The 17,181-nt window shown below is 35.4% G+C and overlaps 2 protein-coding genes across 3 annotated transcripts in view; one reads left to right on the top strand and one right to left on the bottom strand.

Moving 5' to 3' along the window:
* Positions 1–17,181, bottom strand: part of BRF1 (BRF1 general transcription factor IIIB subunit) — a 163,742-nt gene that overhangs the window by 126,392 nt on the left and 20,169 nt on the right. For both annotated transcript variants that reach the window (XM_074213472.1, XM_074213471.1), the window contains exons 2-3: positions 8,318–8,398; positions 2,154–2,327 (exon numbers count right to left, since the gene is read on the bottom strand). In XM_074213472.1, the coding sequence (XP_074069573.1) occupies positions 2,154–2,327; positions 8,318–8,398 (255 nt within the window). The remainder of the gene's footprint in view (positions 1–2,153; positions 2,328–8,317; positions 8,399–17,181) is intronic.
* BTBD6 (BTB domain containing 6) overlaps positions 1–17,181 on the top strand; it is a 53,047-nt gene that overhangs the window by 29,093 nt on the left and 6,773 nt on the right. The gene's annotated exons all lie outside the window — the stretch shown is intronic.

Below are 17,181 nucleotides of genomic sequence, written 5' to 3'. Positions count from 1 at the left end.
TAATTATCTAGCTGCGTGGCCTTGGGCAACCCACTTAACCCCATCGCCTTGCAAAAACCTTTAAAAAAAAAAAAAAAGAACATTTTCTTCATGTGAGACAAGAGAAAGAAGAGATAGTGGCAGAAGGTATTTAAGTAATGAAGAGTAACTCATCAAATGGCATTAATTTTTTTCAGTAAAATATGAGGCAAGATTTTAGTTGAAAGGGTGAGAGAAGACGAAAAGTTAATGGGGGGGGAGGTTATAGCTTCTAGAAGGATTGCTTTGCAATAGTGAGGGCCCAGTTAGGTTTATATAAATCTGTAGTGGATGCAGTAAACAGGTTGTGTGATTTTTTCATCACTTTTGTTCAGTAACATATTGGTAATGTTGAAAGCAGTGAATGGTTGGAGTGATCTGAGGCCAAGACTAAGCAAGGCAAGAATGAGAATACAAAAAAAGGGAAAGGGGCTTAAGAGGACAGTGTTGAGTTGAAATAATTCACCAAGGGGGTCAAGAGGAAAAAAACAGCAGAGGTGATAGCGGAGAAAGAACACAGAAGTCAAGGATTAGAGGTCAAAGAATAAGATTTAAAGTTGTAAAGCAGAGGGACAGATGGTCATCAGATTAGGAAATTTGAAGAATGCATTTTTTTTTTTTAGCAATGGCAAAGGTATCACTGTCTTTGTGTAAGGCTAAGTAAGGAAGGGCAAAGGGAAGAGGTCATGTGAAACAAAGACAATGAAAAAATATAGTGTTTGTAGGACTATCAACTTGTTGAGAAAAAAGGGAAAGTATTCTGGAAGTCAATACAGAGTAGTTACCAAAATTTTGATTGGGTGATAGATGCATGAACCTCAAAAGAGAAGAGATCACTGAATGACGGTAGTAGAGAGAGAAGTGCTGGTAGAAAGCAAGTCTAAAGTTCAGCCAGAGCTTGAGAGGGAGGTCAGGATCAACAGGAAGGACCCAGGCCTAAATGAGAGCCAGAAGAAGGAGTGGGAAAGGAAAAAAATTTAAGATGGTATCAAGTTTGTTGCCAATGAAGTGTGTATTCTAAAGCACACAGTAGAAGTGATGGACAATTTTATAATGGACAGTAGTGGGGGAAATGCTGAGGGGAATGAGCCTAAGGGAACAGATATTGAGGAATGAAGAATGGAGATATGATATCAGAAACTGATTATTCTGCAATGTTTTTATTCTCCATTTGCCATAATCTTAAATAGGATGATAGAAGAAACTTGAAGGATCATCAAGGTTAGCTGTTAACATTTTTTTGTGTCATGGACCACCTTCTTTCACAGGCTGGGGAGACATTTCAAAATTTTTTGAAATGCATAAAAGATACACTATAAGGAAACATAATTTAATAATTAGACATTCTCCAACTGATGAGTATCTACATTATTTCTGTTGTTCAGTCAGTCATGTTTGTTTCTTCATGACATAGCATGCGAGGCCATTCCCCTCTACTATCTTTCAAAATCTTTTCAATTGTACTTAGCTCAGTCCTTGGAATATACTATAAGTAATGACTGACTGCTTGAATAAAAGTATAGTTATTAAAATATTTTATAAAACAAGTTCAGAGGTTGAAGGTTGAGAATGTCCCTAAAATTTCTAACTGTACAAATGAAGAATGGAGACATAGAAAATTTAAATTAATTGCCCAAAGTCATTGTGCTGGTGGGTGTCAGAGCCAGTATTTTTACTCAGATCCACTGCTTTCAAATCCAATAGTCTTTGCATCAGACCAATAATCTATAAAGTATCTGCCTGTGGAAAAGGACTAGGGAAAACAATATATGAATTTTAGGTTTTTAAAAATTAATAGCCTACTGTTCTCCTTTTAGAATTCTTAGACAAGTAGACTTTCATCTTCGTATTATATTGAAATACTTTATCAAACTGAAAATCAGAGAATGGATAAATTCTAAAAGTAGAAGGAATTCAAGGATATATCCAATCAATAAGTGAACAGAAATTCTCTTTAAGATAATAACAAGAGACTGACTAGTCTCTATTAGAAGACTTCCAAGGCAAAGGGAAAATATGAGACCTGATACTCAGTTTTCATCTAGGGATGAACAAAAGGCAATTTTAATTGGTATATTCAGGGTTTGGGAAAAACCAAAAGAAATACAAATAGCATTTTACAGCTGAAAGGATACGAGGTGTTCCTTCGGTGCGGCAAACCAAGTAAAGACATGCAGCAATGACATGTGCCATTTTTCTGCCACGTGTAAGATGCTTGCTCACTGCCATCTTGAAGAAATTAAATGCTGTATCAAGGCAATGTTGATTTAGTTGCAATTGATTTCCCAAGTGATGAATCTGACGTTTGCCTAGAAAATAAGTAAAAAAAAAATTCCAAATAATTTTTCATCTAACTCATTACAATTTTATTGAAAAAGTCTAAGATTATGTATCTATTTAATTTTTTTTTCTTTTATTTGGGTTTTACAATTTTCCCCCTAATCTTACTTCCCTCCCCCACCCCCCACAGAAGGCAATTTGCCAGTCTTTACATTGCTTCCATGGTATACACTGATCCAAACTGATAAGACAGAAATGTGATAAGACAGAAATAATATCCTTAAGGAAGACACATAAAGCATAAGAGATAGCAAGATCAGACAATAAGATATCAGGTTTTGTTTTTTTTTTATTTTTTATTTTTTAGGTTTTTACAAGGCAAACAGGGTTAAGTGGCTTGCCCAAGGCCACACAGCTAGGTAATTATTAAATGAAACACAATTTTTTTTTAAAGCAATGCAAATGGGGTTAAGTGGCTTGCCCAAGGCCACACAGCTAGGTAATTATGAAGTGTGAGACTGGATTTGAACCCAGGTACTCCTGACTCCAGGGTGGTGCTTTATCCACTACGCCACCTAGCTGCCCCAGGTTTTTATTTTCTAAAGTAAAAGTAATAGTCCTTGGTCTTTGTTCAAACTCCACAGTTCTTTCTCTGGATACAGATAGTATTCTCCATTGCAGAAAGGCCCAAATTGTCCCTGATTGTTGCACTGATGGAATAAGTGAGTCTATCAAGGTTGATCATTATCCCCATATTACTGTTAGGGTGTACAGTGTTTTTTTCTGGTTCTGCTCATCTCACTCAGCATCAGTTCATGCAAATCCCACCAGGCTGCCCTGAATTCCCATCCTTCCTGGTTTCTAACAGAACAAAAGTGTTCCATAACATAGATATACCACAGTTTGCTAAGCCATTCCCCAGTGAAGGACATTTACCTGATTTACAATTCTTTGCTACCACAAACAGGATTGCTATGAATATTTTTATACAAGTGATGTTTTCACCCTTTTTCATCCTTTCTTTCAGTGTATAGACCCAGTAGTGGTATTGTTGGATCAAAGAATATGCACATTTTTGTTGCCCTTTGGGCATAGTTCCAAATTTCTCTCCAGAAAGGTTGGATGAGTTCACAGCTCCACCAACAGTGTAATAGTGTCCCAGATTTCCCACAGCCCTTTCAATTGATCATTATCCTTTCTGGTCATCTTGGCCAGTCTGAGAGGTGTGAGGTGGTACCTCAGAGAAGCTTTAATTTGCATTTCTCTAATAAGTAATGATTTAGAGCAATTTTTCAGTATGACTATGGATTGCCTTGATCTCCTCATCTGTAAACTGCCTTTGCATATCCTTTGACCATTTGTCAACTGGGGAAATGGCTTTTTTTAAAAAAAAAAATATGACTCAGTTCTCTGTATATTTTAGAAATGAGTCCTTTGTCAGAATCATTAGTTGTAAAGATTGTTTCCCAGTTTACATTTCTTTTGATCTTGGTTACAGTGGTTTTATCTGTGCAAAAGCTTTTTAATTTAATGTAACTGAAATCATCTAGTTTGTTTTTAGTGATTTTTTAGGAAGCATTTTGCATCAGTTCTTTAGAATCTATTCATACTTCTCTGATGTCAACATTATATTATTGGTAATATAATTTAATTGTTAACAATTAACATTATAAAACAATAACCAGTATTGTTAACATAATTTAATTAGCCATTCTCCAATTGATGAGTATCTACATTATTTCTGTTGTTCAGTCAGTCATATTTGTTTCTTCATGATGTGGCATGTGAAGCCATTCCCCTTCACGATCTTTCAAAGTCTTTTCAAGTTCATGCTTGCTGTTTCTATGATACTATCAATCCATTTCACCCTCTAGCATCCTCTTCTCCTTTTGCCTTCAATCATTTCCAACACTAGGGTTTTTTCCAATGAGTTCCATTTTCTCATTACGTGGCCAAAGTATTTTGATATTTGAACTTTCAATGAACAGTCTGAATTAATTTCTTTAAGAAATGAATAATTTCATTACTATGGGTTTGAAAGTGTCAATTCAGTGATACTCAGCTTTCTTTACAATCCAACTCTCACAGCTATACACTGTTAATGGAAAAAACCACTACTGTTACTATAAAGACCTATCAGCAAGTTGATGTCTCTTCTTTTTAGTAAGTTATCCAGTTTTGCCATAGCTTTCCTTCCAAAGAGTGCACAGTTTAATATCATGGCTAAAATAGCTGTCTACAAAGATCTTTGAACTAAACAACCTAAAACCTGAAACTACTTCCATTTCTTCTCCCTCTAGTTACCAGGAAGTGATGGGATCAATTTGTTAAGATCTGGCGGTGTGTTTTTTTAATATTATGTTTCAAGCCAGTTTTTATACTCTCCTTTTTCACTCTCATCAAAAGAGTCTTCACTTGGGGTGGCTAGGTGGTGCAGTGGATAAAGCACTGGCTCTGGAGTCAGGAGTACCTGGGTTCAAATCTGGTCTCAGACACTTATTACCTAGCTGTGTGGCCTTGGGCAAGCCACTTAACCCCATTTGCCTTGCAAAAACCTAAAAACAAAAATAAAAAAAATCTTCATTTTCCACTATTGGAGTGGTATCATATAATATGTATAAATATATATATATATAATAAATATATATATATATTATATATGATATAATATATAATATAATAAATATATAATAATAAATAATAAATATATATTAAATACACACACATATCCAGGATTATTGATATTTTTCCTGACAACCTTAATTCCAGTTTTTGATTTATCCAACCTGGCATTGTGCATGATATTCTTTGCATATAAATTAAACAAATTAAACAAATAAGGTGACAATATACAGTCTTATCATACCCAATTAGTCTTTCCATATTTGGTTCTAAATGCTGCTTCTTGGCCTACATATAGATTCCTTGGGAGACAAGTAAGATGATTTGACTTGTCACATATTGTTGTGATCCACCAAAAGTGAGGCTCTGAATAGTTTTAGTGTTTATAGGAGCTTTTTTCTATCTCTGATCTTCTCAGGACATACACTTTCTTTTTGTCACCCTTTTTTCGTTATAATCAGAATTTCAAATTGTTTTACAAAATAGTTTGACCAAATAATAGCTATTTTTTTTTTAGATTTTTGCAAGGCAAATGGGGTTAAGTGGCTTGCCCAAGGCCACACAGCTAGGTTAATTATTTAGTGTCTGAGCCCAGATTTGAACTCAGGTACTCCTGACTCCAGGGCCCATGCTCTATTCACTGCGCCACCTAGCCACCTCAAATAATAGCTATTTCTAATATCCATTAGTAGGTCTGTTTTTCCATAACTCTTCCAACATTATTCTTTATCTTCAATGTAACTTCCAAACCCTCAACACCTTAGTACTTTCTCAGGGTAGCTACACTTTCCTCACATCTCTGATAAATCTATACTATTCTTTATTCTCAAATTCCTTTTATCTTTGTTCTATCTAACACCTTGCCAAGCCCTAGCCCTGGATTACTCTAATCACTTATCTCCTCCTCCTATGGAGGAGGAAAAAGTCAGGAAATATTAATAAATTATTCTTTTACAAATTAATATTACCTAATGTCAATTGAAAAGGAATTCTTCCACTTCTCTTTAACTGACTTTCTACCCTACTCATCATGAAAGCAATTTCAAATCCCTTTCCTCAAACCTCCCATGGCACCAAAATCATCTATTCCTCCTTTTCCCCCTTCTCAGCTCACACCATTCCCAATTATCTCTTCTTTTGTTCTAATCTAAAAAAGATGTGCTTCTTCACTGTGCCAAGGCCAATCTTTTCATGGAACTTTGATCCTTTCTCTTCTTGTCTAACATATTTATCAAACTATCCTCTAATTTGTAATATTTATTCTCTCCCTATACTATCTTTTGACTCTTTTCCTAAGTCTGACTACAAATATATCCATATTTCTCCAATCCTCAAGAAACTCTCACTAGATCCCACCTCTATTTGTTTTGTCTCTTCTTCTAACCTATCTCTGTGAGATAACTTTCTATACTACACGACTGAATTTCCTTTTCTTGTACTAGTCTAAAAATCTCTGCAGTCTGGCTTCTGATTTCATCATTCAATTCAAACTGCTTTCTCCAAATTCATGAATGATCACATAATTATCAAATTTAATAGCTATTCCTCAGTTTTTAATCCCTTTGGACTCCTCTGTAGCACCTGACAGTGGTCCACCTCCTTCTGGAAACTCTCTTTTCTAGTTTGGTGGGGTTTTGTTTCACTCCTCTGTACTCTCCCAGTATTCCTCTGATCTATTTAACCATTCCTCTTGCATCTCCTTTACTGGATCTTCATTCATGTCATTCCCAAGATTCTGTCCTAGGTCCTCTTCTTTCTCTTTCTTTATACTTTTTTAATTGGTGGTCTTTATCAATTCCACTATGTTCAATTATCACCTCTATGCAAAGGATCCTAGTCTCTTTCCTAAGTTTCAGTCTTACATCACCAGCTAGCTGACATTTGAAAAGGTGCCCTATAGGCAACTTAAGCTCACTAAATCCAAAACAAAACTCACTATCTTCTTTAGTCAACCAATAGTGCTTTGCAATTTTTTTTCAACTTCTTTTCTAGGCAAACATCAGATTCAACACTCGGGAAATCAATTGCAACTAAACCTTTCTTTGGTTTCATTCTTGACTTATCAGTTACAACTCATGTATTCAACAGTTTCTCTCTCCCATTAGAATATGTTATTTGAATGGGAAAGTTTTTACTTTTTCTGGCTCTATGGTATGTTTGTGTGTGTATGTATTTTTTGTGGTTTGTCAGCTAGTTCTTTATAGAGCTTGGATAAAAGAACCTCTTTGGGATAAAGATTTTGTCCTAATCAACTTTTCTTTATTCTAGTTGCACAGATTTTATACAATCAAAAGCTTTTCAATCTCATGTAACTGAAATTATCTTTTTTATCTTTTATGATCAACTCTTAATATTCTTTGGTTAGAAACCCCCTACCCTACCCATACCCCATGATCTATTTGTCATCTAGATTTTTATGATATAACTTAATATTTAGATCAAATATCTCCTTTGTATTTATTGTATTATGTGAAAAGCATTTATTAAGGACTATTTACCAAGTACTATGGTAAGCGTTGAGAATACAAATAAAAATGCAAAATAGTTCCTTCCTTAAGTAGCTTATGTTTTATTATAAAATATCAATCTAAAACTAATTTTTGCAAACCACTTTGTGGATTACCAAATAGCATTTGTCAAAAATGGGGTTCCTTTCCCCCAAAATTTTTTTCCCAAGTTATCAAAAACTAGGTCATTGAATTCAATTGTTTCTAATTCTTCCCTTTTTAATCTGTTCTGCTGATTTTTTTTTATATTTTTACACTATAAACCCCCTAAAATAAATAATGTAAGGTCTGGAAATGTTATATCCCATTCATTCCTATTTTATTAACTGCCCAAAGACTCTATATATCTCATTATTCTTCCAAATTAATTTTATTATTCTGTCTAGCTCTGAAATATTCCTTTGGCAGTTTAATTGGAATAGCACTAAATCTTTTCATTGATTTGGACAGTACAATTAGATGGATTCAGGACTGGCTGAATGACTAATACAAAAGAACAATTATTAATGATTTTATGACGATTTGAAAGAGGTCTCTTTCTGCACTCTGTACCATTTTTTGACAAAAAAACATTTTTAAGTTATAATCAGTTATATTACTTATTATTTAAGCAAATGGAAATTTAAAAGATTCCAGCAATCTAGGGCCTATCTTTTAAAAAACACAACATATGTGTAACATTGAGTAATGCCTAATTATCCACAATGAAAATTACTTTTAGGAGAAGCAAAATTCATAGGTATCAACCTATTAGGTCAATTGTCCACATCTTGCTGCCATCAAAATCAATATTCTCTTTCATCAGCACATATAAATAATCAGGAACTCTCTCCAGTGGAGAGTATCAACATTAACACAAATCTAGCACCCAAATTCACTGGAATAAGTACCATTTTGGAGAGTCTGAGCTCTGGATTCCTTTCCCAGGTTCACATGAAAGCTTCCTCCTACTGATGGAATTTTGCCTGCACCTATAAACATAGAAATTAAAAGAAATTATTGAAGATATAAGATATAGGATATATTGTAATTATAGTGCTATGATTTTTCTATGACCCAATATTTTCTAAATACCACAAATAAATGGTTGCTGTTTAGTCATGTCAAATTCCTTATGACCCTATTTAGAGTTTTCTTGGCAAGGATGTTGGAGTGGTTTGCCATTTTCTTATCATCCCATTTTATAAATGAAGAAACAAAGGCTAAAAAGATTAAAAGACTATTTAGTGCCTGAGGCTAGACTTGAATTAAGGAAGAAGTCTTCCTGACTATAGGTCCAAGACTATACTACTTAGCTGCTTATAAAGGTAAAATAAAAAGTAGTTTGTAAAGTCATCTACCAATAATCCAGATTAATTCAGGTACCATAAACCCAGTTAAATGGAAGAGGAGTTTCCCTGTTCTCAAAGAGTCCACTCAAAAAAAACTACCAAGAAATGTTTTTCAATCTGATCATTAAGAGTTAGAGGTAGTGACATTCTAATTTCTAATCAAATGTTTCTTCTGTATCCTGTTGCTACATACATACACACTCACACAACACACAAACAACACCCCTGAATCACAAAATATTGATTTAAACAAATCATATCTAATTCTAACTCTATTCCCTCTCCCTCCACTCCTCAAATACTTTTGATAACATTTATATTTGTACACAAAGTAAAATGCAAAATCTTCACCTATAAAGTCTAAAATAGAGTTTCTATCTTTTCAGCTTTATGTTCTATACATTGTTCCTCAATAAAATCCCTCTAATCCAATCAAATATAGTTCCTAGAAATATAAATGCATACTATAATATGAAAAGATAATAGGATTTGAGTTGGAAGATATAACCTTATATAACATTTAGTCAGGTGTCAAAGGCACCTGGACTAGGCTTTTAGGCAACTGAATTGTAAAAGTCAATGCTCAAGGGCAGCTAGGTGGCGTAGTGGATAAAGCACCGGCCCTGGAGTCAGGAGTACCTGGGTTCAAATGCGTTCTCAGACACTTAATAATTACCTAGCTGTGTGGCCTTGGGCAAGCCACTTAACCCCGTTTGCCTTGCAAAAAAAAACAAAAAAAAGTCAATGCTCAAGAATTAAATAAAAATGTAATATGGAAATGTTTAACAAAATAGATGATCTATATTTAACAAAATAGATCAAATATAACACAATACAAATAATGTTAATCTGTGATTTTCTAAGTCAATATGGAGCCCACAGGGATGTTTCTATTTGACACTGACACCACTGATCTAAGTCATAACACAAATTTTTACAAATAAGAAAACTAATATGCAAATCTAACACTCAAATTCCCATGAATAAGTGCCATTCTGAAGAGCCTGAGGTTTGGATTCCTTTCCCCTGTTCTTCCTTAATTCAAGTCTGGCCTCAGACACTTAATAGTTGTGAGACTCAGGGTAAGTCATTTAATCTTTTTTGCCTCTGTTTCTTCATCTATAAAATGAGCTGATAAAAAAAAATGGCAAATCACTCTAATATCTTTGCCAAGAAAACTCCAAATAGGGTGACATGCACAGATGTTAAATTATTTCCCAAAGTCACAAAGCTAAGTCGAGAGCACAGCATTTAAACCAAGCATGCTGTTCAGTCATTTTCCACTGTGTCTAACTCTTCATGACCCTTGGCAAAGATAACTAGAGTAGTTTGCCATTTTCTTTTTCAGCTTATTTTAGTCATATCCAGCTCTTCATGAGCTTTTTCCTGGAAAAAATGCTGCAGTGTTTTGCCATACCTTCTACATAGGACATCTGATTTCTTTATCCAACATTTCCACTCTACTATACAACACAACTCCCTCTACCTAAAATCCCTTCCCACTTTCCTGCAAGGATAGGTGAAAATAGAAAGAATACAACCTGTGTTCTCATATATAAAACTACCTCATATACAAAATAAAAAAATTCCAGGTTAGAGAAGAAATAACCCTAAGCAGTCAGAAAGAATGCAATAACAAAGGAACCTCTATCAGGATGACACAAGACCTATTCTAAAGGAGTATGATATTCATATGATATTCTAAAAGGCAAAACAGAAAGACTAAAACAAATAACTAATCTGGCAAGATGAAGTACAATCTAATGGAAAATCAAATGGGTAAAAAACAGAGGCTTAATGGAATAGAGGGCATGTAAACATTCCTGATAAAAGATCAGAGATAAGCAAAAACTTTCACACAATTATCACAGATTTAGAGTACAATCCCCTCTTTTCAAAGACAAAGAACTGAAGCCGAGAGATGTTTGGTGACATGTCCAAAGTCTAACAGATAGAAATAAAAAAAGAGAATTTGAACCTGGATCCTCTAACTTCAATTACATAATACTTTCCACTAAAAGGCAAATACAGGTATTAAAAGAAATCTGGAATGGTAAATGCATTTGAAAAACTGGAAAGGATAAAATAATAAAGTGTTTATAGTCTACTATGAGAAGACGATTTAAATGTTGCAGTAGAAGCTGAATATTTTCAAGAAACATAGGAAAGAATATATAGGACAACTACTGAGGTGATACTACCACTCAGCATAAACCCCTTAGAGAGCAAAGGTACAAAAAGGTACAAAAATATTTTTAGCAGATGTTAGTTTAACAGTTGCTAGTAAAAAACTAGAAACAAAGGGATGCACGTTAATTGGAAAATAACTGAATAGATTATAACTATATGAATATGATGGAATGTTATTGAGACACATGAAATAATAAAAATGACAAACTGAGAGAAACTTCGGACAAGGTAAAGAAACTGATGCAGAGAAGACAGCAGAGGGAGGGAACTATTGGACACTATAAAAGGGAAAAAAAAGGGTTTGAAAGTCTTAAGAACTCTGAATCAGGCAATGATTGATTATGCTTCCAGAATACTTATAGGAAGGCATGCCTCACTGTAAAAATAATGAACTGTAGGTGCAGAATGGGCCATACATTTTCACACATGACCAATAAAACAAATTTTTTAAAAGAAGGAAAAGAAAGATGGAAGGGGAGCTGGAGGGAGAAATGAAGGGAGAACTGGAGAAAGGCATCTAAGATACCAAGCACTGATGAACTTCAATTCAGGTACTGAAAAATGTAGTAGAGAACATGATAATGGGAAAAGTATTACCAGACAAGAAAAAATATCCAGCAGTCAAAACAGGTAATAAGATGAGCAGTATCATGAAAACTAGAGAGAACATAAAGTATCAAGAAGAAGGTGATCAACAGTTTCAAAGAAGTCAAGAAAAATGAAGATTAAGAAAAAGACATCCGGCCAAGATGGCGGAGAGAAGACAGGCACAGTTCTAAAGTCTCCTGATCACTTCCCCATCTATCACATGAAACAAACCTCTTCAAAAAAATCCGATCCAAAAAACCCAGAAAGAAAAGCCAGGAGAAAGAACATCTACCTCAGGATTTGTCTCCCGTTGCAGCCTTGGACGAATACAGTTGGGTGAGTCTGGGCTCAGAGGGAGGATCAGCCCAGGATCAGCCAGATTAACAGCTGAACTGGAACCTGGAGTCTGAGGGCCCGAGAGCCGGACCTACTGGATCAGCGGTGGGGCTGGATGAAAGGGACTTGGGTCCACAGGGAAGCAGAGGCACTGGTGTTGGTGCTATCCCCGTGGAGTTTGGGGACCAGGCTGGGGGGAGAGCTCTGGTGCAGGAGAGCTGCGGACACCATCCCTAGGCATCTCAGGTCTGAGAAACTCTGAGTCCACACCTCCATTGCACTGAGGCCTCTTCCCAAACAAAGGCAAACTACTTCTGCCTCAGGCCCAGGTTTGTGAGCAGAAGAACCAGCTCAGCTGAGGAATGACCTCAGGCCTGGGTAAAGCCCACCATTGATTGAAGGCAAAAGAATTCAATAGCTCCAACTCCTGCCTTCAGGCAAAGAGAGAAGGTCTCCCAACCAAGGTCACAGACACTCCAGAGAGGGCAACCAGCACCTCCTACTGGCCAACCAGACAAACTGCACTCAGTAAAGCCTTTAGCGATCCCAAGCCCAGGTGAACCAGCTTCCACAACTCAAGGTCTTAGCATAATGAAGAAGGGTCAGCAGAAAGGTGGAGCCATAGAAAAATTCCTGGAAGGGAAAGACCCCAACTCAGAGAGACCTGGAACCTCTGAAGAGAATATAATCTGCTCTCCAGCACAGAAAGACTTCCTTGAAGAAATAAGGAAGGAGCTTAAAAATTTCGGAGAGACAATATCTTGCAACAAGAAAACAAAACCTTAGAAAGTACAACTGGACAAACACAAAAGGAGAATAAATCTCTCAGATCATCAATTGGACAATTACAAAATGAGAATAATTCTCTCAGATCCCCAAATGACCAAATGCAAAAAGAAATTAATTCTCTCAAAACCTCAATTGGTCAAATGGAAAGCTCTTTCAAAAGTAGAATTGACCACTTGGAAAAGGAGTTGCAAAAGGTTAATGAAGAAAACTCCTCCCCCAAAAAAATAATGGAGTCTACAGAAACTAATGACTCCATGAGACAACAAGAGTCAGTTAAACAAAATCAAAAAATAGAAAAAAATAGAAGCAAATTTAAAATACCTCATCAACAAAACCACTGACCTTGAGAATAGATCGAGAAGGGGCAACCTGAAAATTATAGGACTTCCTGAAAACATTGAAGAGAAGAAAAGCCTGGACTTAATATTACAGGATCTAGTGGTGGAAAACCGCCCTGATATCATGGAATCGGAGGGCAAAGTAGTCTTTGAAAGAGTACATCGATCCCCACCAGAAAAAGTTCCTAAAATGAAAACACCAAGGAATGTTGTGGCCAAACTGCAGAACTATCAGATAAAAGAGAAAATCCTGCAAGCAGCCAGAAAGAAACAATTTAAATATCAAGGAGGCACAGTAAGGATCACGCAGGACCTGGCTACATCAACTTTAAGGGATCGAAGGGCCTGGAACGAGCTATTTTGAAGATCACGGGAGCTTGGAATGCAGCCAAGAATCTACATTCCTGCAAAGCTGAGCCTTCTCTTTCAGGGAAAAAGATGGACATTTAATGAAATGGAAGAATTCCAAAAATTTCTGATGAAAAGACCAGAGCTAAACAGAAAATTTGGACATCAAACAGGAGATTCAAGAAACACATGAAAAGGTAAAAAAAAAAGGGGGGGGGCGGTAAAAGAAAAAAATGCAATCTAGTAAGTTGAGACTGGCTATATCCCAGCATGGGGGTAAAAAAAAAAAGATTCTCATAAACCTTGAGAAATGTAACTCTAACAGAGGGAATACACCTAGCCAGAAATGATGGATATTCATGACCTATCCATGAGACTACTATCTAATGGGATGTAACTGGCTTTAACCCCACTTGGGAGAAAGAATCTAATAACTCTCAGGAATTTTGACTCTATTCGATAGAATATACAGAACTAGAAGGGACAGACACTCAGAATTTTCTATGACTTAGAAGGATCCCCCCCCAAAAAAACACTACCACCCTAAAAAGGGGGACAGGAAAGAGACGGGAGGAGGGAGGGGATTGAATGGGGTAAATCTCATTACACTAACAGGTACAAAAAACCTATGGTAATAGTGAGGAAGAAGGGAGCAGAGGAGAAAACACCTGAATCTTCTTCTGATCAGACTTGGCTTAGAGTCAACCTACACATACTCAGTTAACTTATAAAACATCTAACCTTTCAAATATTAAAAGGGGAAAAGGGGAGGGGGGGATGGAGAAAGGGAAGGGGAGTGGGGGAAATAAGGGGAAGTAACAAAAGGAAGGGAAAGGGAAAAAGGGAAAGGGGAAAGAAAGGGGAGGGTGTGATATAGGAGGGCAAACACACTGAAGGGGGTGGTTTTCAGAAACAAAAGACTGGGGAATATGGATAAAAGGGGGGGAAAGGGGGGAAAATACAAACAGAGGGAAGACAACACAGAGGACAATAAAGAAATAGTAATCATAACCTTGAATGTGAATGGGATGAACTCTCCCTTAAAACATAAGCAAATGGCAGAGTGGATTAAAAACCAGAATCTTACAATATGTTGCTTACAAGAAACTCATTTGAAGCAGAGAGATATATATAGAGTAAAGGTAAAAGTCTGGAGCAAAATATATTTTGCTTCAGCTGAAGTAAAAAAAGCAGGGGTAGCAATCCTTATCTCAGACAAAGCAGCAGCAACAAAAATAGATAGCATTAAAAGAGATAAGGAAGGAAACTTTATACTCCTAAAAGGTACCATAGACAATAAAGTCATTTCAATATTGTATATATATATATATATATACCCAGTGGGACAGCACCCAAATTCTTAGAGAAGCTGAAAGAATTACAGGAAGACAAAGATAGCAAAACTCTACTAGTGGGAGACTTCTACCTCCCGCTATCAGATCTAGATAAATCGAATCATAAAACAAACAAGAAAGAAATTAGGGAGGTAAATAGATTGTTAGAAAAATTAGATATTGGAGACTTATGGAGGAAACTGAATGGGGATAAAAAGGATATACCTTTTTCTCTGCAGTACATGGAACTTATACAAAAATTGACCATGTACTAAGACATAAAAACCTAATGATCGGGGCAGCTAGGTGGCGTAGTGGAGAAAGCACCAGCCTTGGAGTCAGGAGTACCTGGGTTCAAATCCGGTCTCAGACACTTAATAATTACCTAGCTATGTGGCCTTGGACAAGCCACTTAACTCCATTGCCTTGCAAAAAGCTAAAAAAAAAAAACAACTAATGATCAACTGCAGAAAGGCAGAAATAGTGAATACATCTTTCTCAGATCACAATGCAATAAAAGTCATATGCAATACTAGGCCAAGGAGAAAAAGACCCAGAACAAAATTGGAAACCGAATAACCTCATTTTAAAAAATGAGTGGACAAAAAACAAATTATAGAAACAATTAACCATTTTATCCTAGATAATGATAATAATGAAACAACATACCAAAACCTATGGGATTCATTCAAAGCAACTCTCAGGGGATATATTATAGCTCTAAATGCTTATATGAATAAACTGGAGAAAGAGGAAATCAATGAACTAAACATGCAACTAAAAAAATTAAAGAACAAATAAAAAATCCCCAATTAAATACCAAATTAGAAATTCTAAAAATTAAAGGAGAAATTAATAAAATTGAAAGCAAAAAACTATTGAATTAATAAATAAAACCAAAAGTTGGTATTATGAAAAAAAACAAAATTAATAAACCTCTGGTCAATTTGATTTAAAAAAAGAAAGAAGAAAACCAAATTGCTAGTATCATAACTGAAAAAGGTGACCTCACCACCAATGAGGAGGAAATTAAAGTAATAATTCTAAATTATTTTGCCCAACTCTTTGCCAATAAATTTGATAATCTAAGTGAAATGGATGAATATTTACAAAAATATAAGTTGCCCAGGTTAAATGAAAAAGAGATTAAATACCTAAACAACCTTATCTCAGAAAAAGAAATTCAACAAGCCATTACTGAACTCCCTAACAAAAAATCTCCAGGGCCTCATGGATTCAGAAGTGAATTCTACCAAACATTTAAGGAACAATTGGTTCCAATCCTATATAAACTTTTTGGAAAAATAGGGAAAGATGTAACTCTGCCTAACTCTTTGTATGAAACCAATATGGTGCTGTTACCTAAACCAGGAAGAGTTAAAACAAAGAAAGAAAATTATAGACCTATTTCTCTGATGAATATAGATGCAAAAATCTTAAATAAAATCTTAGCAAAATGATTACAACAAGTCATCACTAGGATAATACATTATGATCAAGTAGGAGTTATTCCAGGAATGCAGGGTTGGTTCAATATTAGGAAAACTGTTAGTATACTCAATTATATCAACAACAAACCTATCAGAAATTACATGATTATATCAATAGATGCTGAAAAAGCTTTTGACAAAATACAGCATCCATTCCTATTAAAAACATTAGAGACTGTAGGAATAAATGGATTGTTCCTTAAAATAACTAGCAGTATCTATCTGAAACCATCAACAAGCATTATATTCAATGGGGAGAGGCTAGAGGCATTCCCAATAAGATCAGGGGTGAAACAAGGTTGCCCATTATCACCACTACTATTCAATATTGTATTAGAAATGTTAGCATCAGCAATTAGAGAAGAAAAAGAAATTGAAGGAATCAGAATTGGGAAGGAAGAGACAAAACTTTCACTCTTTGCAGATGACATGGTCTACCTAGAGAATCCCAAGAAATCATCTAAAAAACTACTGGAAACAATTAGCAATTTTAGCAAAGTTGCAGGTTATAAAATAAACCCTCATAAATCCTCAACTTTTCTATATATGTCTAGCAAGAAACAGCAGGAAGAGCTAGAAAGAGAAATCCCATTCAAAGTAACCTCAGACAATATAAAATATTTGGGAGTCTATTTGCCAAGACAGACTCAGAATCTTTTTGAAAACAATTATAAAACACTTCTCACACAAATTAAATCAGATTTAAATAACTGGGCAAATATCAACTGCTCATGGATAGGTAGAGCTAATATAATAAAAATGACAATTCTACCACAAGTAAACTATCTGTTTAGTGCCCTACCAATTAAAATTCCAAAAAATTACTTTAACGAGTTAGAAAAAATTGTAAGTAAATTCATATGGAGAAATAAAAAGTCAAGAATTGCCAGGAGCTTAATGAAAAAAAGTGCAAAAGAAGGTGGCTTAGCCCTACCTGATCTAAAATTATATTATAAAGCATCAGTCATGAAAACTGTTTGGTATTGGCTAAGAAATAGAGTGGTGGACCA

This window comes from Macrotis lagotis, chromosome 1 (genome assembly GCF_037893015.1).
Source record: "Macrotis lagotis isolate mMagLag1 chromosome 1, bilby.v1.9.chrom.fasta, whole genome shotgun sequence".
Lineage (NCBI taxonomy): Eukaryota > Metazoa > Chordata > Mammalia > Peramelemorphia > Peramelidae > Macrotis > Macrotis lagotis.
Note: the sequence above shows the minus strand (reverse complement) of the source record. Positions and strands in the feature narration are given on the sequence as shown.